Here is a 26,136-nt window from a genome sequence, read left to right on the forward strand (position 1 = left end):
ATTATGGTCCAAGTCTAAACTGCATTTGAATGGCTAAGTTGTTTACCATAAAATAAGTAAAAAGACATGTGTATCTGCGCAAGTTACGCAAAATATTACTCCCTCCATCCCATAATATTTGACACAGTTGACCTTATTACGCATGCCAATGCATAATTTTGAGCTTAAATATCTTGAATAATATATTAGAAAAAATTATGAAAATTTGATATTTTGAAAATACTCACCGAGACAAACCTAACGACATCTTATATGATATTATTTATCTTTATATATTAGTAGAAAAATATGGTCAAAGTAAGTTAGGTCAAAATTACACATTTTCAAATGGGTCATCTATTGCAGGATGGAGGAGTAATGATTATATTAAATATTTTTTTATATGTAAAAATCCGTTAATTATTTACACTGCACCAGTTGTGGCTTATATTTGTTTATATATGCGAAAGCAAATTTTTAACGTTCATGTGATAAAATTTTGAAAAATATCAACAATAATATAGTGTTTCTATTAAAAATAGTTTATATGCAAAACACCTTTAAATATTTGTGTTGCGTGTGTTGGGGATTTTGTGATGCTCGTGTTATGGATTTTATGTGCTTATAAAATACAAAAAGAAAAATACATCCACATATTTATTTTTTGGTCAAGCAATAGATCCTCTTTTTTTACAGAAATAGATCCACATATTAAATACGAGTAAAAATATAGACACATTTATAAATTAAAAACAATAGGCCCCTGTAATATATCCATAAATATATGCGTACATGTATAATTTAAAAAAGAAATAGGTCCCTATATAAATATATATTAATAAAATACAGACACATATATAAATTTAAAAAACCAAGTCTCTATATTAATATATGAGTTAAAATATAAGCATGTTTTTTTTTTGAAGGAATAAGCATGTTTATAAATTACAAAATAAAATATTTAATATATAAGTAGAAATATAAGCATTTGTATAAATTACAAATATTACAAATATATATATACACTACAAGAAACTTGCCATTTAGCAACGGTAGAAACCGTTGGTAAAGGTCTCAAAAGCCGTTGCTATAGGTCATAAAACCTATACCAACGCCCAACTGCTACCGTCTAGGATACTATGCTTATACCAACGGCAAGAATGCCGTCCCAATAGCTTATACCAACGGAAAATTAGCTTGATGCTATAGATTTCGGAGCTATAGCGACGGCATTTTACACCTATTAAATAGCTTTAGTCAACCTCCATATCCGTTGGTATAGGACCAAATTGTCCGTTGCTATAGGTTGTCTCTCTCTCTTTTTTTTTTTTTTTAATAAAATTCACCCTAATATAAATATTTTTTAATAATAATAAAATTTTCACAATAATTCCTGACTAAAAAAATAATATATTCGGCAATACTTTTTTATTGCATTACACAAAATTTAAGGTAATATAAAAAAAAATTAATTATATGATCAAAGTAGTAAGTCTTACAAACATATCAAAATAACAAAATAATGTCAATTTTATATAATAACCAACACAAAAATAGATACTATATCAAAAAAACACTAGATGAGCCTAAACATATCCAAGATAAAAACAATTTCTAATCTTCCTCTCTTCCGTCTTCATCACTGCATCGACTTGAAGAATTTATCTGGTTTGGAATACTAGCACCATCTGTGGCCTATTAAAAATAAAAATAAAATATGTTACAAACTCTACTTAATTCATGTTACCATAATATTCGAAATCTGAACTCAAAGTAAAATATCAATTATAAAATATACCTGTTTTGCAGCTTGTAAAATATCACTGACATCATATTTGCCATAAACACATTTGTCCTCTCTTGACTTTCTCGCATTTTCTTAAGTTCATCCCTCAATTCTTGATTTTCAGACAAAGAAGCTTTTGATTTCTTAGGTTTGGGAATATTGCCTATACAACGCACATGTCCCCTCTTTTCAGCTCCTTTTACTCGGGAATAAATGTCATTCTTCCAAGGCATATGACTTTGTGTCCCAACCGATTGAGAAGTTTCTGCCTCATTATTATATTTGTTTAGTTCTTCGTGTAAAATTTTAAGATATATAAGATTATAAGAATACATTTTAAAATAGAATTCATTAATATGACAATCAAAACAATTGAAAAGGATCACTTTTATGTCATAATCATAACAAAAATGTTCATTAAAATAGAACAATTGAACATAATTCAGAACAGAATTCAAAACAGAGTTCACTAATTTAAAACAAAATTCAGAACATAATTAAATTAGAACAATTGAACCAGAACAATTAAAACAGAATAAGCAGGATCAAAGTAATGGTTGTGGATGGTAATTCGAATAGGGGACCGCTCATTCGAATATATCAGTTATTTGTAACAACTAGTTCAATTTTACCAACAATAAAAACACACAGCATCATGACAAGAAATCCGAAATGAGACCAATATAAATAACAAAATTCCCCACCTGAATGGCATCATAAAAATCATTCAAAGGGAACTAACTGAACTATACTTGCAAAACAAACTTCAGAACAAAATTCAATCAGAGGAATTGAACCAGAACAATTGTTACAGAATAATTAAAATTGAATAAGCAAGTCCAATTTTATGTCATAATCAGAACATAATTCGGAACAATTAAAACAGAACAATTGAACCAGTTTCAATTCTTACGGTCATAATTCAATTTTATAAAACATTCAATTTTATACAATAGCCGGGGATCCAATTTCATTGATTTAACATATCGTTTCAGTATAAGTTATAGAATCAAAAAAGGTATGAACGAAAGAAAGTCTTACTATAAATCTTGCAGCATGTTCATTAACAATTGAACCATCTTTACGAGTACGTGTATCAATGTAAATCTCTTTGCGTGTGGGCGACACTCCTTTGGCTTTTTCTTTCTAATACCAAACAAATGAAATTATAAGTAATTTGTTTTATAAATACAATTTATTCAATTACAAGTTCAAATATTAACTAACCTTCTCATTGATCAATTTTGGGAGACTTTTTGTACCCATGCAATGAATATCTTCATATCTTTTACGATTCTGACTATTCTTTTTACTTTCTTTCTACAATTGATACAACATAATGAGCGGAATAACAATACCTTCGATACAAGCAGTGCAGCGACCTTTGGTGCGGATCAAACTCCTCGTCTTCATACAAACTCTCACTATTAAACACACATACAAAACACACATGTTTAATCTTCAACATTCATTCTGGCAGTTCACACTAAAAAACTAATACAACCAAGTAACAGTAGGTCGAAACATGATATCAACAAGCCAAAAAAAGCATAGAGGGCTACAATAAAAAGTCTTAATATTTTGGTTTAACTCTGATTGACTCATTCATTATGTCAATGGTGCATCGCGGAAAACTCTGATTGGATCAGAGGGAGTATATGATATTGTAAACTAAAGCACTACAAAGACAGACAAATTAGTTTTCAATTTTTACCTTGTTCAGTAATAGTTATTTCCTTTAAGCTGCCCTTTCAAGTGCAGTTGTCGCTGAACAGAGTAGAGAATAAAGAAAGCTCAACGAAGGTTGTTGAAATTCAACGGAAGTAGGGTACATCCTGTAATAACATGTCAAGTATTGATTGAGTGAAAGAGATTATCATAAAAATGTTAATTGAAATAGCATATATATAAGCACTTAACTGAAAAGTGGTTAATTGAGTTGATTTTTTAACAATATAATAGATGACCCTACGAAGGGATGACTCTTACAAATTGAGATAGAAATAAAGTGAACTACTAAAAAAGTTAAATGAATATATTAGTACTTTCACAAGTGAGAACAAAGTATTATACCTTCATAAGAATAAGATAAACAATTATAGAACAAGCTTCCAGCAAGAAATGTGCTCATAAATTGTGCTAGCAACCAAGGCATTGGTTTCTATCTTAATTTTTTAGAAGCTAGGACAATTTGTAAGGCATTTCTCAGATAATCAAAACTACCCTTTTATAATAATAAATTATAATAATAAACAAGAAAATTAAAGGCACTAATCGATGCACCACCTTTTGTTCTTGCACATAAGATCAGTTTGTTCAACAACACCATGAAAAGATCCAATGTTCTTGAAATTAAGGAAATGCATAGTGACTTTAATAGGACCCTCTTAACTTACATAGGAAACTATTCTTCAAAATAACATATGTTTAAGACGTATGCATACATCGGTGCTCTATATCTGTCACATTCATAATAAAGATGTTGTTAATTATAACCTCTCAACATTGGAAAGATACAACTACTATAAAAATTAACATTTCAACAACTTATAAAGTAACTTACATCGATAACACAAAGAGAAATAGTAATTCCGATATTTGAATCTGCATCGTCAATGCATGTTGAATTGGAATTCCCGTGAAGAGTACTGAGTACCAATACCACCGTCCAGTTTTGGATGATGTTGTATAAAATGATACATATGAGTATTTGTTTAATTCAGCTTACATTAAAAGGAAATAGTTATACATAAGGAAAGTAAATTAGGTAAATGGTGTTTATTTCTTAGTCAAGTCATAAGGAAAGTAAATGATACATATGACATTTTCATAAGTTGTTTTCAGCTTATTTTCATAAGCTCTTGAACATAGCTTGTGAAAATAATTATACTAGTTTATATCAAAATAATTTAACTTTATTTTACCTATTGTTATAGAAATAGCTTATACATAAGTGCATATCATGATAAACACTAAAAAGCCTATCATGATAGTGCTATAAGCTGCAAATTAACTTGTTTATCCAAACAGGGCCTATATCCATATGCTCTATAGTATAGCTTACAAAAATAGCTTATAGGTTTAGATTATATGAAAACAGATTGATTTGATTCTATGATTTGTTATAGAAATAGCTTATACATAAGAACTTAACTGAAAAGTGGTTAATTGGGTTAATTTTTTAACAATATAAGCACTTAATTAAGTTGTGTATACATATGGCAATGGCAGTAGCAAGAAAGCCATCCCATAGTTTGGTGTATCATTAAGCCATGAATTATGTCATATTTCAGTTCAATTGAAGCATGAAGCAAAAAAAAGCCATGGCATGTTTGATGTTTCAATGCATTAAAAAAAGCCATTAACAATTCTCAATCCCCATTCCCCAAATTCTAAAACCCTACAAAATTTCCCAATTCTAAAACCCTAAAACAGACAATTTGAAGAAGGAATGTTTCAATTAGAGAATCAATTGACTTACCTTGACTTAGAGTGAGTGAAAACTGTGAGAGAGATACTGGGTTTGAAGAAGAGAGAAGCTACTGCTGCTGAGAATGGAGAAGAGAGAGTCATGGTTGCGGACTGGGTTTGTTTGTTGTTGCGAGAAGATTCATAGTGGCAATTTGTTTGTGAGAAGAGAGAAGGTGGAGCGATTTGTGTTTTTGAGAGGATAGAAGAGCAACACGCGAAAAAAGAGAAAAGATGGAGCGATGTATATGTTTCCTCGGATTTTTTTATCTATAGCAACCCTTGTTTCTGCAGTTATTAAAAGTGTCCGTTGCTATATGGCAAATTTCTTGTAGTGATATATATATATATATATATATATATCATCTTTATTTTATCTTTGGAATTTAATTTGTTGATCAAAAAGAGAGATGAGAGAGTACAGAGAGAGAGCATGGCGGTTACTCTAGGGCTCACCTAGGGCAATCGCGTCGGAACTTATCGCCGGCAGAGAGGTTCAACGGGGGGGCAAGGGGTCCAGCCAGGGTGGCACAAAAGGGTGGGGAGATGGGAGATTGGATTGTGCTTCAGTCTAGGAAGAGGAAAGCGACGCAATCGGAAGCTGGAAGACGAAACAGGTCAAGGGTATCGGAGCGGCAAGGAGGAACGGTTTGGGCTAGGGTTAAGGATAGGCGCGAGCAGGAAAATTTTGGCAGTCATTCACGTTACAATTCAAGGTCACGACAGCCTGCAGGACAAATGGAAGGTAGGGTTTCCAAGGTTCAAGGCCAAAAGGCAGCACCAGATGTAACACCCCGTTTTCCCAACGTAAAAAATTTTCATAATTAAAAATCAGAGTATTTCACTTTAAACTGATTGCTACACTTCTTAAAAATTCATAAACTGAAAGAATAACAATTTATTCTTCAAAATCATTTAACATAAGTAATTCAAAACTTCGCAGCGGAAATTAGTTCGACAATAAAAATAATCTTTGGCACGCAGACCTCAACATAAAAATCTCACAAGTCTTGTTCAACATTTATTCATAAAAATCCATAAGTAATACATAAGGAATAGAATAGAAGACATAATCCCATCCCGTTACGTATCAGAGCACCTAAGACACACTTGTGAGGAGTCCACTCACGACCGCAACTAATCCTGGTTACCTGCAAGTTACCCATACGAAGAGCAACATTTCCAAGCAGAGGGGTGAGATTTCTCAAACAATAATATTAAGCATATAAATCATATAAAGTACATTCAACAACTTAAACATCTTATAATTCATTAATCATATCTAACAACTTAAACTTCCTTATCTAGTGTCATTATCTTCTTATATTGGTCGTAAAACTATCTTAATACTAATCATAAACATCTTCATATATTATCAATTACTAATCTTAACATCATCATATAAAATCAAATAATAGTCTCCAACAATCATCACATAGCATCAATATTAATCACAAACGTCACCACATTTCATCAAACATTATTTATAAGCATCAACACCTAATATCAAATATAATCATAAGCATCATCATGTAATTTCACATAAGTATTATTATCAAAACATAGCATTACCGAAAACAACTTCATAATCAAATTCGTAATCAACCTCATATATCAACATAATTATAACTCACGTAACATCTTATCATAAATCATTCGTCTTCATTCATCATAGCACTTCATTAATAACTTATCAACTTGACAACTTGACATCTCAACATCTTAACAACTTCGACTCGACTATGCAACTTCTACTTCTCAAATCATCTTAAATCATCTTAGATATCTTCATTATGCATGTGGTACCACCAGGACATTAAGCCCCCATATCTAAGGTCATAAAGGACCTGTCGGGCATTAAGCCCCCATCTCTAAGGTCATAAAGGACCTGTCGAGCATTGAGCCCCCATCTCTAAGGTCATAAAGGAAATGTTGGGCATTAAGCCCCCATCTCTGACTATGCAACGACACAACTCTAATGCAACGACATAACTTTCGTACAACTTAGACAACTTCATATAACATCGTATTTAAACATCGACAATAATTCATTATGTATCTTTGTAAACACATAATAAATTATCCACAACATATTTTCATGTCAAACCAAAGCTACTGGAAAGATATCACAAATATCAACAACTTTCATGTTTACAACAAAGATCAATTCAAAACAGAAACATATGAACAAAACGCAAAAACATGAAACAGAGAATGCTGTCACCGTACAATTTTGCTAAGACCTCCCTGTAGTATTTTCATCATAACTCAAAGACCAAACATCATTTTCACGTCAAACCAAAGCCACTAGAAATCTAACAAAATTATATAAAACTTTCATGTTTACGCCTAAGACCAATTCTGTACCGATCAATACCAGTTTTCATTTTAAATTCAGAAAAGTTGTGCTGAAAGTCCATAAAAATTCAATGTGACCTACGTGCAGTAATTTGACCATAACTCAAGTTCTATAAATCGTTTTGACGTGAGACCAACGACATTAGAAAGCTAACATCCATACCTACAACTTTCCTGTTTACACCTAAGACCGATTCCGCACCGATCAATACCAGTTTTAATATCAAAATTCGGGCAGAATGCAGATTTTCTTCAAGTTTCACCTAATCTCATGGTGCTAACCTCAAAACTACTTCCAATAATCATCCTATGGATTATCTAAGGTCTGTACACAATTTCTACATCAATTCAACAAGTTTTCACATCTAATCATCAAATCTCTCTCAAAACCCTAATTCTCAAATTCTTACAAACTTTCCCCAACTTGTTAGATGTAATCTAATGATTTAACAACTTAATATTAATGCAAGATAGTCTCACCCTCAGCTTAGATTAATTCCTGAATCAGCAGCAGCGTTTTTCTTTCCTAAGGTATTCTCCTCTTCTCTTGACTTTTCTCTTCTCTTCTCTTCTTTCTTGTTCTCCTCTTTTCCAAAAAGCGGTTTAAGGTAAACTCTTTCCAACCTAAGCTTCTCTATTTATAATACTAAAATATTCTTCCCAAATCTATTTAGGCCCAACAACTTATTCTTCTTTCTATTCTAACCCCCAAATCCACTCACACTAATAATCCTCATATTCTAATAAATAATATTTCTCTACTAAATATATAATAATACACCAAATAACAAATATATATATATATATATATATATATATATATATATATATATATATATATATATATATATATAACAATTAACAAATATATTATGCTAGTAAATACCAACATACAACATAACAAAATATCACTCAACAAAATATATTAACTAAATTATAAAAAGACATCTAATCTCAACAAATCATATATCTCTCATATACATCATATAAATATATAAATATATTCTAAAACTAATTAAAATAATTAAATAAAAAGGAGGGCGTTACACCAGACAACAGGTGCGATAGCTCAGCTGAGAAGGAGGATTCAGAAGTTAGAATTTCATCTAATACAGGCAGTAAGGTCACAATCTATTTCACCAATTTCCCGGACGGTATGCTTGTGTTCCATTTACGTCAATATTTTGATGTTTGTGGCATTTTATCTGATGTATATATTGCACGTAAACGGAATCTTAGAGGACAATACTATGGCTTCCTACGCTTTTTGAACCTTAGAAATGTTGATAAGCTGGCTCTGGCATTGAATAATGTTTGGATAGGTCAATGTCGGATATGGGCGCGTGGAGCGCGTTTCGATCATTTTACTTCTGATTATGTGGTTGATTCGGCGGATGGGAGAAGTTTAGGGGGTGAAGGGACTGGTGTGGCAGTTGTAACGCCCTCCTTTTATTTAATTATTTTTTTTATTATTAAGTTAGAATCTATTTATGTGAATTATTTTAAATATGTGAAGTGTTAGTATTTTATTAAGTGGCTTTATTCTATTATTTATTAGAGTATGATAATTATTAGTGTAAGCAGAATTGGAGGTTAGAATAGAAAGAAGAAGAAAAAAAAAACAATATTCTTGAATTATGATCCAAGGCTAGTATATTACTATTGTTATTATTTGATTTCTTTGTGTTTTATAATTTATAATATATAAGTACATGTCCTTGTTTTGTGACTATTTATATGTATAGTAATTAAATTTTGTTAATTGATATAAATCAATGGATTTGTTTTAGAAAAAGAATTGGTGACGCGGATAAGCTTTAGGATATATATATATATATATATATATATATATATGGCTACTTCCAGAAACCTAATTAGCTAAACCACTAGTATATAAGCAGCTGAATGCAACCTAATTAGAAAATAGGGCATTGTGAGATGAAAGAAAAACGGCGGAGATATTTGGTGCTACGTGAAAACCAAGAGTGAATGGGGTCGATTTGCAGCATCCACTTTTGTTCATAATATTTATTTTATTGATTTGCGAAGTGCGGGATACGCCAATCAACGAAGGCTGAACATGTAGTCAATAAGTTGCCGAAGTAAATTTGCTGCTATGAAGTCCTCTTTGTTATTTTGTGTTCTGCGAGATCTCCAATCCAGGTAAGGGTGAGACTATCTTTCACTAGTATTAGGTCTGTGAATCATTAGATTGCATCTAACATGCTTTAGGATGAGTTTGTGAGATTATGAGAAATTAGGGTTGTATGAACATGTGGTTAGTGACGGGTTTATTTTCAATTGTTTTCTTTTTATGATTTTTCAATGAATTTATGTTAAATTCGTGCTCTAATTTGTTGTTGTAATTTTAGAACATGATTAATTATGAATGCATGATGTTGATGTGTTAGATTCATGTTTTCATTCATCCATATGTGTTCGTTTGTTTCGGCTGTTCATATGTATATCAATTCTTTACGTTTGTTCCCTTGAATATCCTTTGATTTGATTAAGACTATAATCTACCAACTAGCATTGAAGTGTAATGAAGTTTCCTCTGTAGTAATTAGAGTCATACGTAAAACAAACACATGAAATTATTAATAAAGCTAACTTCATTCGTGAAGCACCAAGTTTAGAGTAATTGTTGGAGTGATTCCACATGAGCAGCAAGTTATCTACATATAATCGAAAACTGATGGGTAGCTGAAGAGCAAAGTTTCTGACTTGGAAATTATGAATAAATAATCGGTGAGGAAGAAACTAGAGTTGAGCCTAGGCTGGGAGCCAATTTAGACCATATATAAGGCCTTTTTAAAGCTTCCAAAAATAATTAGGTAACGAGGGATTGATGAAGCCGGTTGGCTAAGTCACATACATGTCCTCTTGATTAAATTTGAATCAACTTAGATGATGAAAGCATAATTAATCTTGGTTAGCAAAATAAAACTATAGAATTAGAAGTGTCGTGTCAAGTTTTAATTGATTCCAAAACCATTGAAGTCGATATGCTTAAAATTTCGAAACACTAATACGTGAGTTTCCTTAATTTCTAAGAATGAATTGATTGAAAAGTACTTGAATAATTATACCATAGTTGTGCTGTCCAAAATAAGCTAAAAATCAGTTAACTTGAATTCTGTAGACGAATTAGTTTTAATTCAAAATACATGACGAGATTTGTTTCATATGTGTTAGTGTGTCATGCGCCTCCTTAATTGTCAATAGTTATAAGCTACTGTAACTATTATTCATTAGTTTTATATGATAAAGACTGATTAAAAATTTAGATCATGTTTCTTTTTATTCGATGAATTGAATTGATTTGATATTAATCAATGAGTAAAGATGAATTATTTTAAGATGTGTGATTTAAGGATGTGTTATAGATGTGCTATTTGAAGATGTGTGATTTAAAGATGTGCTATATAAGGATGTGCTATTTTAAGATGTGTGCATTTAAGATGTGATATTTGACATTGTGTAATTGATGAGTTATTTATCGAAGAGTAATTGATGAATTATTTGATTAAGTGTAATTTGTGATTGATTTGATAATGAGAAACTGATGTGTTATTTAATGATGTGCAATTTATGAATTATGCAATGATTGTAAAATTGATGTGATGAATGAAGATGATTATTTAGTGATGTTATTAAATGACGATGTGTTATATAAGAGTTGTTATATGCTGCACTTGTTGCATGTTGTTGCCGTTGACCATTTAATGTCATGAAGTTGCATGAGTCGGTCTAAGTTGGCATGATCTAAGAAGTTGTCCATTTTAATGGAGTTGTATAAGATGCTCACGTTGTTGTCCAAGTTGCATTTAGAGTTGTGTTGTTGCATAGTCAGCGATGGGGGCTTAATGCCTGACAGGTCCTTTATGACCTTAGCGATGGGGGCTTAATGCCTGACAGGTCCTTTATGACCTTAGCGATGGGGGCTTAATGCCTGACAGGTCCTTTATGACCTTAGCGATGGGGGCTTAATGCCCTGGTGGTACCACATGCATATTGAAGTTGTCTAAGTTGTTGTTGAAGCTGTCTAAGTTGTTGTTGGAGTTGTCTAAGATGATTTGAGAAGTAGAAGTTGCATAGTCGAGTCGAGTTGTTAAGAGGTTAAGATGTTGAGTCGTTAAGATTGATTTATAAGTTGAATACGAAGTTGATGTTGATGATTGATTATGAAGCTGACCATGAATTTGATTATGAAGATGTTATGATAATGCTATGTTTGATAATGCTATGATGTTTATGATTAATATTTGACGATATGTGATGATGTTGTGATTAATATATGTGATGATGTGTGTGATTATTATTTGATGATGTATGATGATGTTTATGACTAGTAACTGATGTTATATGATGATATATGATACTATGATTAAGATGATATAAGATGAAGTATATGACTAATGTAAGAGATTAATGATGCTAGTTAATGAAGTTTAAAGTTGTTAAATGTAATTTATGATTTATGAGCTTAATATTATTGTTTGAGAAATCTCACCCCTTCTGCGTATATGTTGCCTCGACCGTGGGTAATGTGCAGGTATTAAAGATTAGAAGTGTTCTTGAGAGGACTCCTCACTTGTGTCTAGGTGCTCTGATACGTAACGGGATGGGGCTTGCTTTCTTATCTATTCCTTACGTGTCTTTATGAACTTTTTACGAATAAGTATTGAATCAAATTATGAGATTTTCTGATAAGGCCTGCGTGCCAAGACTTTATTCAAGTTGAACTATTTCCGCTGCGTATTTCCATACTTTTATGATGTTGAACCTGGAAGGATATTTATTACACTACAAGAAAAACTGCATTTTGCGACCTTTAAAATGGCAGATTGCGACTGTTAGAAGGGTCGCAGATGTACAATTACGACCCTTCCCCAACAGTCACGGATGTTGGGGTCGCAAGTGTCTTTTGCGACCCTTCATAGAACAGCCGCACCAACTGCCGCAAAAGGCACTGCGACAGTTGCTAAGGGTCGCAAATGAGGAGATTCAAATGGATTTCAAGGGACTTGCGACAGTTGGGGAAGGGTCGCAGATGCATAAAATTTATTTATAAAAAAAACATTGCGACAGTTTGCAAGGGTCGCAGATGTTGAGTTAATTTAAAAAAAAAATCAGTTTTTTCCTGAATTTTTAATAGAGCTATTTACTAATAAAAAATATATAAAACTAAAATAATTCATAATAAAAAATATGAACAAATTCATAAACTAAAATATGAATTTTACATTCATATAAAATACAAACAAGTGATACAATAAGGTTTCTTGAGTTCCTAACATGAAAATTTAACCAATTATGTAGATGATATTTGGCGAGGAAGTTGTTTTGATCAACTAGAGATGAATAGACTCCAAAGAATGTTACGCTCTGTTTGGTGATTCCAAGTCTTCCACCTAAAAATAAGTCAAAGATTATATAAGACACCAATTAACAAAAATTAGCAATAATGTCACGCAAGTCATGATTCTAACTTATCGCGCAATTAAACTATAATTAGTTTCTGATAAAGATGTCAAAAATAACCACTACGGAATAACCATTAGCTATTTATTCACAAAACCACTTAATTGCATTCGATGTGAAACAAATAAATCACTACCTTTCCTTCTTAACTCCTTACTAGATATCTAAATTGGCAATAAGATTAATTCTCTTTGGAGTCTTGTATAATATGTTTAGTTGAACTAATGTATGCTTTTATAATATTCTTATTCTCTATAATAATATAAATACCTTCATTAAAGCCATCTTGGGTCTTTGGCAAATTCCTCAACGAATGGCAATAAATATGAAGCAATCATTTAACTAGAAAATAATTCCCAAAAAAGGACCATAGAAATGGTTTCAATCAAACAGGCTTGAAAGGCTTTGAAGAGTAAACTACTAACCAGCTTAGCTTTATCAAGAATCAGTGCGGCCCTTTCATACTCTTTCATCAAATCTTCCTTTGACTCGGTGACAAGAACAACATCTTCTTGCTTCACTTCTTCAGTAGGTTGATACATCTGAAACATTTAAAACATTATTCTAGCAATTGATGAAGGCAACGTAACTTGTTATAGAGAATGGTTATGTGAGTGTGCACATGTATATTTGGCAAATATAATGTTGACAGTGTTTTGTGCAGACATTCAAATAAACAAAGAAACACAGGGAAAGGATGTTGTTTTCAGATCAGAAATTTGACAGCATTATCACGATTCATATCAAGAATTAAAAAGTTACTCCAGATCAATATTGTCAATCGCAGATTGGTTCAAATTCCGCTACACAATAGAGCTATAGTACCACTCTAGCCGTATTTTTGCCAACATTTCATACTATATAGCTTTTCACAGAACAATCGCAATTTCATAAAATGCTGCTACGCAATAGCGCTGCTACTCAACAACATTGCTCTGCTATGACGCCACTACTTATGAAGATTATCAAATTCAAAGACATGAATTTACATAATGATGACTGACTCACATTGACGAAGTAATAGTAGGAAAAACAAGAGGGATAAAGAAGAAAATACTTACGATTTTTCATTATGTTTGGATTATCTCTTTTTCCAGATGAAAAATGAAGTGACGAAACAGATCTGAGACTTGAAGAGTAAAGTAGAAGGAGATTATTACATATTGAGAGTTTATATTAATTTTTAATAAAAAAAATATAGCACAGAAGAAACGTATCAGAAACAACTAATGGTATGTCTGAAAACACAGTAAGATCGTAATGAACACACAATGATTCCGAAGCTCCAAGAGTTATCTAAAAAAATTTTTACTAACGAGTTAACTTGTTGATAACTACACAGTAACCACCGTGAAAATTGTTCTTTCCAATCAGACACTAAGTTGTATGGTTGATAGTTGGAGAAACACTTTGCAAGCGAAAACTACTTTGTAGAACGAACATGCTTATGGAGAAAAACAAACATGTTACAAGTTCTAGTATACTAACATTCAAAACATTTTAAATACAATATGATAACTGTTAAGTAGTTGCATTTTGATTAGCTTCATCTTAAACGAAAAAAATAATATATTTCTGCTAGATATGATCAATATATGATCAAATTCACATATAGAATGAGGTCATCACAACGGTTCATAACTTAATGACACACTAAAAATAAAGGCAAGTAGCTAAGATTAAGACACATACCATCTGGATGATAAAATTTCGCCAAACGTCTATAAGCAATCTTTATCTGCTCATCATTAGCATCTCCTTCCAGTTCTGTTGTTTCACCATACACAATTGAAGAACAAACATTCAAAACAAAACAATTATCCACATAATTTCCATCTCTATTGTCTTCCTACAAAAAACACCAACATCACACAACCATACTTAAACAAACCCAAACACATTAACTTCTTCTTTTTTTTACCATTACTCATCATCTAAATACTTTTAGTAACAATGGGTTCATTCTTCAAACCCAAACCTTTTACCGTTTTGTATATGTATGTTGCAATGATATGATTGTTCAACATAAACCTGAAAAGAACAAAGAAGCCTCATGTAATGTCGTCACATTATATTGTTTCATGGTAATTTACGTGCGCCTGACCATATATTAATTATGAGACTAACCTTTGTGCTATCCTATTGAAACATCTTACTATATGCTTTTTCTCTAGATCAGTCCTATCAGATATCTGCAACAAACATAACAAATTAAACTCCAGAGAAGGATACATAATGCTTCAATGCTCGTTTCAAAGATGCACTCACCTTCTTCCTGACCGCAGCTAGTTCCTTTTTCATTCCAGCTAAACATTGCAACAAAGTGTTATAAGGTTCGGTGTAAATGGCCATATACAAGTGCATGAATTTTTTAGTTCTTAAATAACCAATTTTTAGATTACATCATTTGGACATTAACTTTCAGCTTGCATCATTAAAAAGTTTATTATTCTTTTGTCCATGTATGTCAAGAAAACCGACTCTTAGTTATGACTAATAAATAATGTAATGTAATGTAATCACTTATAGCACAGAAAAGTACACCACAAAGGTTTGATCCAAAATAGTATGTTGATAATAACTAACCATCATTTGGCTCCAAGGTCAGTGCCTTCTTAAAGCTTTCAACTGCAGCATCAATGTCATTGAGAACCATGTATGCCTGGTACATTTTTGTTAACAATAGCATAATCACCAGAAGCTCTACAAAAACACCACGGTCGCCTACATGACCCTCAACATACAAATTACAGCACCTTCAGGAATAGATCTAATAGGTAAAACATTACCAACAACAAGGGAAGCTTTTTTACCGCTTTAAATAAACTGACCGGTATACAAACCCTCAGCAGCAACGAAAAGCTCCTTTTGTTTAACGGAAGGGATGACGGAAGTATATTACTAACCTGGAATGAGAAAAAGAACCTTGATCAGTTAATCGTTCGATATCAAAAGGAAAGTGTGTTTAGTTAGACAGTGAAAATCATCATAATTGATTTTATCTTTGTCAAACATGATTTGAGTGTGCGTTTGGATTGGCACGAGTTTGACATTAGACAAACATTTCAATCAAAGTCATGTTTGACAAACGCCAAATACACATATAGGTTGATCGCAATGAATTTCATAAGTCTTACCTTATCCCATAATCCATCTGAAGCTAATATTAACAAGTCATGTTCAGGTTCAATTCTAATAACTTTAGTCTCAGGCTCTGCTGTCACCCATTGTTTCAAGTGTCGATCTCCGATTCCTCTTGATACAGCAAGAGATCCTTGAATCCTCCAAACACCGCGACATAAATCAACATAACCACCCTGCAAGACAAATTTCAAGCATAAGATTAAGAACCAAACTCAAAACACAAGGTTTCAAAAAAACATAAATTAAAGAGAACCAAATACACAAATGGTAAGAAAATTTACCAGGGTCTCAATTCTGTCCTTTTCGTCTTCCCTTGAAGGTCGGTGATCAGATGTTAGTGCCTCAGCAACACCTCCTCTACTAATAACAGCACGGCAATCACCAGCGTTAAGACACAACTAAGTTACCATTCCTAATGAATGTTGTTACACAACAAGAACCACCATGCAGATCTTTTTTCATGAACTCAGAATCGGTATTGAGGTAACCGCGCTTCACTGCCTCCTCAACATCATCTTCATCACTCATGATCACCTCGTCCAAGATGTTCTTTTCTAGGTTATTTGCCGCAAATTCAGCGGCTTTTGCACCTCCATGGCCATCAAATACACCAAAAAAAGCCTGCAATTATCACAAAATAAACCTGTACAAGTTAGATTTTACACAATCACATCTGATATAAGTCCAAGTCATCAGCCACAACAAGCAAGCAAGCATATTCATCAAATCTCAATTAAACATTGATCATATGTTTCTAATTTGTTTCAACTATCTACACAATTCAAATTTAACTAATGCCTAATCACTAAGACAAACTTTTTAACTTCAAAAGCAACAACTCAAAAAATCCTAGCAGCTTAAAATTGACTTTTTCAACTACATAAATTAATCTCAAATTTTCCATATGCAGCTACCAAATCAGACGAAAAAAACAAAATATTGAAATTCTGCAAACAATTAGATCCAATAAGACCAGAGCAATTAAGAAATCAAGTCTGAAACTTTCAACAAACCCAATTGACAAAATCATATCAACATCAAAACCATCCAAATCAATATTATATATTCTTACCAAATTGTTTTCACCACGAAGATTAACCCCAGCTGTATAACGATCTTCCATATACTCCCTCCTCCCTCTCTTACAATAAACAAAAGGTACCGGAAGGGATGACGGAAAGTGACCTTAGCAAGAGGTGCACCGCGACCTGGATCGTGGATGACATCGGTGACGACACCTTTGAGGTAGCTGTTGCGTTCGCCGAAGTCGAGGGAACGGAAACGGGCGAGGACCTTTCGGTGGTGGGTGTGGGATTGGAAAACGGAACCTGCTCCCTTACGTTGATCACGGATGACACGACCCATTTTTGCGGCGGCGAGGAATGGAAAAGGGGGGAGAGTGAGATTGAGGATGGATGTGAGATTGAGGGTGAGCCATAGTGAGATTGAAGGAGATTTAGGTTTCAGATTGAGACAAAGTGAGATTGAGGAATAAAATTGGATTTTAGGGTTATAGAGTTGTGGGAGGGAGAATGATATTGTGAGAGCGGGAGTAACAAAAATATTTGGGGAAAAAGAATTTTTGTGAAATTGTGAAGGTGTTGAAAATTTTAGGCTTAAAACCTGCGGCTGTTGAGCTTAAAGGTCGCAATAAATGTCGCAAAAGTGTACTTTGCGACAGTTTGAAGATAAGGGTCGCAGAGTAAGTGTAGCAAAATGCTAAATTTCTTGTAGTGTTAATATCTATTTTATGACTTAAAAGTAGTATGTGACATTCCGTTTATGATTTAAATACTCTGATTTAATATGAAATTTTTATGCTGGGAAAACGGGGTGTTACAATTGGTATCAGAGCAGGTCGGTCCGTCCGGCCAAGTAGATGTGTCGTTGTGTCGTGTCGTCATGTTTTCTAGTTAGTAGTTATGTTTTATTGTGTGATCATGTTTAAACTGACTAACTTTGATGTGGTTTTGTGTCTTGTTTGAAGGAGCAATAACTAAATTTATTTTCTCTTGTGCTTTGAATTTCGAGGACGAAATTCTTTTAAGTTGGGGAGAGTTGTAACGCCCTCCTTTTATTTAATTATTTTTTTTATTATTAAGTTAGAATCTATTTATGTGAATTATTTTAAATATGTGAAGTGTTAGTATTTTATTAAGTGGCTTTGTTCTATTATTTATTAGAGTATGATAATTATTAGTGTAAGCAGAATTGGAGGTTAGAATAGAAAGAAGAAGAAAAAAAAAAAAACAATATTCTTGAATTATGATCCAAGGCTAGTATATTACTATTGTTATTATTTGATTTCTTTGTGTTTTATAATTTATAATATATAAGTACATGTCCTTGTTTTGTGACTATTTATATGTATAGTAATTAAATTTTGTTAATTGATATAAATCAATGGATTTGTTTTAGAAAAAGAATTGGTGACGCGGATAAGCTTTAGGATATATATATATATATGGCTACTTCCAGAAACCTAATTAGCTAAACCACTAGTATATAAGCAGCTGAATGCAACCTAATTAGAAAATAGGGCATTGTGAGATGAAAGAAAAACGGCGGAGATATTTGGTGCTACGTGAAAACCAAGAGTGAATGGGGTCGATTTGCAGCATCCACTTTTGTTCATAATATTTATTTTATTGATTTGCGAAGTGCGGGATACGCCAATCAACGAAGGCTGAACATGTAGTCAATAAGTTGCCGAAGTAAATTTGCTGCTATGAAGTCCTCTTTGTTATTTTGTGTTCTGCGAGATCTCCAATCCAGGTAAGGGTGAGACTATCTTTCACTAGTATTAGGTCTGTGAATCATTAGATTGCATCTAACATGCTTTAGGATGAGTTTGTGAGATTATGAGAAATTAGGGTTGTATGAACATGTGGTTAGTGACGGGTTTATTTTCAATTGTTTTCTTTTTATGATTTTTCAATGAATTTATGTTAAATTCGTGCTCTAATTTGTTGTTGTAATTTTAGAACATGATTAATTATGAATGCATGATGTTGATGTGTTAGATTCATGTTTTCATTCATCCATATGTGTTCGTTTGTTTCGGCTGTTCATATGTATATCAATTCTTTACGTTTGTTCCCTTGAATATCCTTTGATTTGATTAAGACTATAATCTACCAACTAGCATTGAAGTGTAATGAAGTTTCCTCTGTAGTAATTAGAGTCATACGTAAAACAAACACATGAAATTATTAATAAAGCTAACTTCATTCGTGAAGCACCAAGTTTAGAGTAATTGTTGGAGTGATTCCACATGAGCAGCAAGTTATCTACATATAATCGAAAACTGATGGGTAGCTGAAGAGCAAAGTTTCTGACTTGGAAATTATGAATAAATAATCGGTGAGGAAGAAACTAGAGTTGAGCCTAGGCTGGGAGCCAATTTAGACCATATATAAGGCCTTTTTAAAGCTTCCAAAAATAATTAGGTAACGAGGGATTGATGAAGCCGGTTGGCTAAGTCACATACATGTCCTCTTGATTAAATTTGAATCAACTTAGATGATGAAAGCATAATTAATCTTGGTTAGCAAAATAAAACTATAGAATTAGAAGTGTCGTGTCAAGTTTTAATTGATTCCAAAACCATTGAAGTCGATATGCTTAAAATTTCGAAACACTAATACGTGAGTTTCCTTAATTTCTAAGAATGAATTGATTGAAAAGTACTTGAATAATTATACCATAGTTGTGCTGTCCAAAATAAGCTAAAAATCAGTTAACTTGAATTCTGTAGACGAATTAGTTTTAATTCAAAATACATGACGAGATTTGTTTCATATGTGTTAGTGTGTCATGCGCCTCCTTAATTGTCAATAGTTATAAGCTACTGTAACTATTATTCATTAGTTTTATATGATAAAGACTGATTAAAAATTTAGATCATGTTTCTTTTTATTCGATGAATTGAATTGATTTTATATTAATCAATGAGTAAAGATGAATTATTTTAAGATGTGTGATTTAAGGATGTGTTATAGATGTGCTATTTGAAGATGTGTGATTTAAAGATGTGCTATATAAGGATGTGCTATTTTAAGATGTGTGCATTTAAGATGTGATATTTGACATTGTGTAATTGATGAGTTATTTATCGAAGAGTAATTGATGAATTATTTGATTAAGTGTAATTTGTGATTGATTTGATAATGAGAAACTGATGTGTTATTTAATGATGTGCAATTTATGAATTATGCAATGATTGTAAAATTGATGTGATGAATGAAGATGATTATTTAGTGATGTTATTAAATGACGATGTGTTATATAAGAGTTGTTATATGCTGCACTTGTTGCATGTTGTTGCCGTTGACCATTTAATGTCATGAAGTTGCATGAGTCGGTCTAAGTTGGCATGATCTAAGAAGTTGTCCATTTTAATGGAGTTGTATAAGATGCTCACGTTGTTGTCCAAGTTGCATTTAGAGTTGTGTTGTTGCATAGTCAGCGATGGGGGCTTAATGCCTGACAGGTCCTTTATGACCTTAGCGATGGGGGCTTAATGCCTGACAGGTCCTTTATGACCTTAGCGATGGGGGCTTAATGCCTGACAGGTCCTTTATGACCTTAGCGATGGGGGCTTAATGCCCTGGTGGTACCACATGCATATTGAAGTTGTCTAAGTTGTTGTTGAAGCTGTCTAAGTTGTTGTTGGAGTTGTCTAAGATGATTTGAGAAGTAGAAGTTGCATAGTCGAGTCGAGTTGTTAAGAGGTTAAGATGTTGAGTCGTTAAGATTGATTTATAAGTTGAATACGAAGTTGATGTTGATGATTGATTATGAAGCTGACCATGAATTTGATTATGAAGATGTTATGATAATGCTATGTTTGATAATGCTATGATGTTTATGATTAATATTTGACGATATGTGATGATGTTGTGATTAATATATGTGATGATGTGTGTGATTATTATTTGATGATGTATGATGATGTTTATGACTAGTAACTGATGTTATATGATGATATATGATACTATGATTAAGATGATATAAGATGAAGTATATGACTAATGTAAGAGATTAATGATGCTAGTTAATGAAGTTTAAAGTTGTTAAATGTAATTTATGATTTATGAGCTTAATATTATTGTTTGAGAAATCTCACCCCTTCTGCGTATATGTTGCCTCGACCGTGGGTAATGTGCAGGTATTAAAGATTAGAAGTGTTCTTGAGAGGACTCCTCACTTGTGTCTAGGTGCTCTGATACGTAACGGGATGGGGCTTGCTTTCTTATCTATTCCTTACGTGTCTTTATGAACTTTTTACGAATAAGTATTGAATCAAATTATGAGATTTTCTGATAAGGCCTGCGTGCCAAGACTTTATTCAAGTTGAACTATTTCCGCTGCGTATTTCCATACTTTTATGATGTTGAACCTGGAAGGATATTTATTAATATCTATTTTATGACTTAAAAGTAGTATGTGACATTCCGTTTATGATTTAAATACTCTGATTTAATATGAAATTTTTATGCTGGGAAAACGGGGTGTTACAATTGGTATCAGAGCAGGTCGGTCCGTCCGGCCAAGTAGATGTGTCGTTGTGTCGTGTCGTCATGTTTTCTAGTTAGTAGTTATGTTTTATTGTGTGATCATGTTTAAACTGACTAACTTTGATGTGGTTTTGTGTCTTGTTTGAAGGAGCAATAACTAAATTTATTTTCTCTTGTGCTTTGAATTTCGAGGACGAAATTCTTTTAAGTTGGGGAGAGTTGTAACGCCCTCCTTTTATTTAATTATTTTTTTTATTATTAAGTTAGAATCTATTTATGTGAATTATTTTAAATATGTGAAGTGTTAGTATTTTATTAAGTGGCTTTGTTCTATTATTTATTAGAGTATGATAATTATTAGTGTAAGCAGAATTGGAGGTTAGAATAGAAAGAAGAAGAAAAAAAAAAAAACAATATTCTTGAATTATGATCCAAGGCTAGTATATTACTATTGTTATTATTTGATTTCTTTGTGTTTTATAATTTATAATATATAAGTACATGTCCTTGTTTTGTGACTATTTATATGTATAGTAATTAAATTTTGTTAATTGATATAAATCAATGGATTTGTTTTAGAAAAAGAATTGGTGACGCGGATAAGCTTTAGGATATATATATATATATGGCTACTTCCAGAAACCTAATTAGCTAAACCACTAGTATATAAGCAGCTGAATGCAACCTAATTAGAAAATAGGGCATTGTGAGATGAAAGAAAAACGGCGGAGATATTTGGTGCTACGTGAAAACCAAGAGTGAATGGGGTCGATTTGCAGCATCCACTTTTGTTCATAATATTTATTTTATTGATTTGCGAAGTGCGGGATACGCCAATCAACGAAGGCTGAACATGTAGTCAATAAGTTGCCGAAGTAAATTTGCTGCTATGAAGTCCTCTTTGTTATTTTGTGTTCTGCGAGATCTCCAATCCAGGTAAGGGTGAGACTATCTTTCACTAGTATTAGGTCTGTGAATCATTAGATTGCATCTAACATGCTTTAGGATGAGTTTGTGAGATTATGAGAAATTAGGGTTGTATGAACATGTGGTTAGTGACGGGTTTATTTTCAATTGTTTTCTTTTTATGATTTTTCAATGAATTTATGTTAAATTCGTGCTCTAATTTGTTGTTGTAATTTTAGAACATGATTAATTATGAATGCATGATGTTGATGTGTTAGATTCATGTTTTCATTCATCCATATGTGTTCGTTTGTTTCGGCTGTTCATATGTATATCAATTCTTTACGTTTGTTCCCTTGAATATCCTTTGATTTGATTAAGACTATAATCTACCAACTAGCATTGAAGTGTAATGAAGTTTCCTCTGTAGTAATTAGAGTCATACGTAAAACAAACACATGAAATTATTAATAAAGCTAACTTCATTCGTGAAGCACCAAGTTTAGAGTAATTGTTGGAGTGATTCCACATGAGCAGCAAGTTATCTACATATAATCGAAAACTGATGGGTAGCTGAAGAGCAAAGTTTCTGACTTGGAAATTATGAATAAATAATCGGTGAGGAAGAAACTAGAGTTGAGCCTAGGCTGGGAGCCAATTTAGACCATATATAAGGCCTTTTTAAAGCTTCCAAAAATAATTAGGTAACGAGGGATTGATGAAGCCGGTTGGCTAAGTCACATACATGTCCTCTTGATTAAATTTGAATCAACTTAGATGATGAAAGCATAATTAATCTTGGTTAGCAAAATAAAACTATAGAATTAGAAGTGTCGTGTCAAGTTTTAATTGATTCCAAAACCATTGAAGTCGATATGCTTAAAATTTCGAAACACTAATACGTGAGTTTCCTTAATTTCTAAGAATGAATTGATTGAAAAGTACTTGAATAATTATACCATAGTTGTGCTGTCCAAAATAAGCTAAAAATCAGTTAACTTGAATTCTGTAGACGAATTAGTTTTAATTCAAAATACATGACGAGATTTGTTTCATATGTGTTAGTGTGTCATGCGCCTCCTTAATTGTCAATAGTTATAAGCTACTGTAACTATTATTCATTAGTTTTATATGATAAAGACTGATTAAAAATTTAGATCATGTTTCTTTTTATTCGATGAATTGAATTGATTTGATATTAATCAATGAGTAAAGATGAATTATTTTAAGATGTGTGATTTAAGGATGTGTTATAGATGTGCTATTTGAAGATGTGTGATTTAAAGATGTGCTATATAAGGATGTGCTATTTTAAGATGTGTGCATTTAAGATGTGATATTTGACATTGTGTAATTGATGAGTTATTTATCGAAGAGTAATTGATGAATTATTTGATTAAGTGTAATTTGTGATTGATTTGATAATGAGAAACTGATGTGTTATTTAATGATGTGCAATTTATGAATTATGCAATGATTGTAAAATTGATGTGATGAATGAAGATGATTATTTAGTGATGTTATTAAATGACGATGTGTTATATAAGAGTTGTTATATGCTGCACTTGTTGCATGTTGTTGCCGTTGACCATTTAATGTCATGAAGTTGCATGAGTCGGTCTAAGTTGGCATGATCTAAGAAGTTGTCCATTTTAATGGAGTTGTATAAGATGCTCACGTTGTTGTCCAAGTTGCATTTAGAGTTGTGTTGTTGCATAGTCAGCGATGGGGGCTTAATGCCTGACAGGTCCTTTATGACCTTAGCGATGGGGGCTTAATGCCTGACAGGTCCTTTATGACCTTAGCGATGGGGGCTTAATGCCTGACAGGTCCTTTATGACCTTAGCGATGGGGGCTTAATGCCTGACAGGTCCTTTATGACCTTAGCGCTGGGGGCTTAATGCCCTGGTGGTACCACATGCATATTGAAGTTGTCTAAGTTGTTGTTGAAGCTGTCTAAGTTGTTGTTGGAGTTGTCTAAGATGATTTGAGAAGTAGAAGTTGCATAGTCGAGTCGAGTTGTTAAGAGGTTAAGATGTTGAGTCGTTAAGATTGATTTATAAGTTGAATACGAAGTTGATGTTGATGATTGATTATGAAGCTGACCATGAATTTGATTATGAAGATGTTATGATAATGCTATGTTTGATAATGCTATGATGTTTATGATTAATATTTGACGATATGTGATGATGTTGTGATTAATATATGTGATGATGTGTGTGATTATTATTTGATGATGTATGATGATGTTTATGACTAGTAACTGATGTTATATGATGATATATGATACTATGATTAAGATGATATAAGATGAAGTATATGACTAATGTAAGAGATTAATGATGCTAGTTAATGAAGTTTAAAGTTGTTAAATGTAATTTATGATTTATGAGCTTAATATTATTGTTTGAGAAATCTCACCCCTTCTGCGTATATGTTGCCTCGACCGTGGGTAATGTGCAGGTATTAAAGATTAGAAGTGTTCTTGAGAGGACTCCTCACTTGTGTCTAGGTGCTCTGATACGTAACGGGATGGGGCTTGCTTTCTTATCTATTCCTTACGTGTCTTTATGAACTTTTTACGAATAAGTATTGAATCAAATTATGAGATTTTCTGATAAGGCCTGCGTGCCAAGACTTTATTCAAGTTGAACTATTTCCGCTGCGTATTTCCATACTTTTATGATGTTGAACCTGGAAGGATATTTATTAATATCTATTTTATGACTTAAAAGTAGTATGTGACATTCCGTTTATGATTTAAATACTCTGATTTAATATGAAATTTTTATGTTGGGAAAACGGGGTGTTACAGCAGTCGTGAGGGTGAAGAAAGATAGTATAAAAGAATGTGAGAGTGGGGAAACATGCAGCAGTGGTAAAGGATGAGGGAGAAAAAATGATTAATGTGGAGAAAGTGGAAGTGAGGTTAGAGGATGCAGGGAGGAAACAAAAAATGAGGAAGGTGGATGACGGTACTACGGTGTAGAAGGACGAGGGAGTAGTGTGTGAGGCGAGGAAGGGAGTATTGGAAGGGAAGGCTGCTGTCAAACCTCTCTCTCAGGTTATTGTGGAGGACCAAGTGGAGGTTTCAAGGGATTTGGAAAAATGCAAGTCAGTACCAGACTTAAAATTACGTTTCATACCAATTTACAAATCAAAACTTGAGGACCGTGAGTGGGCTAAAGCTGGCATGGTAGCATCAGTGTTTGAAGGGGACTCCACGTTGGCGTTAGAACAAAGAATTGAGGATGCGGGGTTTCTGTCTGTTGTGGTAACTCCTATGGGCGGTGACAAAGTATTTTTACATAGTACCGGTGGGGAGGATATATGGCAAGTGTTCAATGGTGCAATACATTTTTTTGGTAAGTTATTTGGTATTATTCACAAGTGGTCGGTAACAGACGTCAGGTATGAACGTGGGGCAAGGGTTCGTGTTTATGTTATGAATAATGGCAGATTTATTCGTGCGGATGAGTGCATGGT

At 32.8% G+C, this 26,136-nt stretch overlaps 1 protein-coding gene, 2 long non-coding RNA genes and 1 pseudogene across 4 annotated transcripts; 1 reads left to right on the plus strand and 3 right to left on the minus strand.

Annotated features, from left to right (window-relative positions):
• Positions 1-1,468: 1,468 nt before the first annotated feature.
• LOC146898813 (uncharacterized) lies at positions 1,469-3,217 on the minus strand. The gene is made up of 5 exons (XM_085736622.1): positions 3,203-3,217; positions 2,993-3,085; positions 2,807-2,911; positions 1,778-2,259; positions 1,469-1,674 (listed from the first exon to the last, which is right to left on the minus strand). Exons 1-5 carry the CDS (start codon positions 3,215-3,217, stop codon positions 1,641-1,643), a joined length of 729 nt encoding a protein of 242 aa, XP_085592748.1. The 3' UTR covers positions 1,469-1,640.
• A 434-nt stretch (positions 3,218-3,651) lies between these two features.
• Positions 3,652-5,452, minus strand: LOC146898814 (uncharacterized). Its single transcript, XR_015023012.1, has 3 exons — positions 5,247-5,452; positions 4,329-4,413; positions 3,652-4,224 (listed from the first exon to the last, which is right to left on the minus strand). It is a non-coding gene; the product is annotated as an uncharacterized LOC146898814 (long non-coding RNA).
• Positions 5,453-12,818: 7,366 nt separating this feature from the next.
• On the minus strand, positions 12,819-17,840 carry LOC146898815 (putative protein phosphatase 2C 25; annotated as a pseudogene). The gene is made up of 11 exons (XR_015023293.1): positions 17,295-17,840; positions 16,504-16,843; positions 16,216-16,395; positions 15,892-15,984; positions 15,665-15,740; positions 15,347-15,384; positions 15,206-15,270; positions 15,064-15,109; positions 14,771-14,927; positions 13,504-13,620; positions 12,819-13,008 (listed from the first exon to the last, which is right to left on the minus strand). The product of XR_015023293.1 is annotated as a putative protein phosphatase 2C 25 (transcript).
• Positions 17,841-18,346: 506 nt separating this feature from the next.
• LOC146898816 (uncharacterized) lies at positions 18,347-25,384 on the plus strand. Its single transcript, XR_015023294.1, has 3 exons — positions 18,347-18,997; positions 21,393-22,677; positions 25,114-25,384. It is a non-coding gene; the product is annotated as an uncharacterized LOC146898816 (long non-coding RNA).
• Positions 25,385-26,136: the final 752 nt, after the last annotated feature.

This window comes from Medicago sativa, chromosome 8 (assembly GCF_051527215.1).
Source record: "Medicago sativa cultivar Bolivia chromosome 8, Bolivia_mono, whole genome shotgun sequence".
Classification (NCBI taxonomy): Eukaryota; Viridiplantae; Streptophyta; class Magnoliopsida; order Fabales; family Fabaceae; genus Medicago; species Medicago sativa.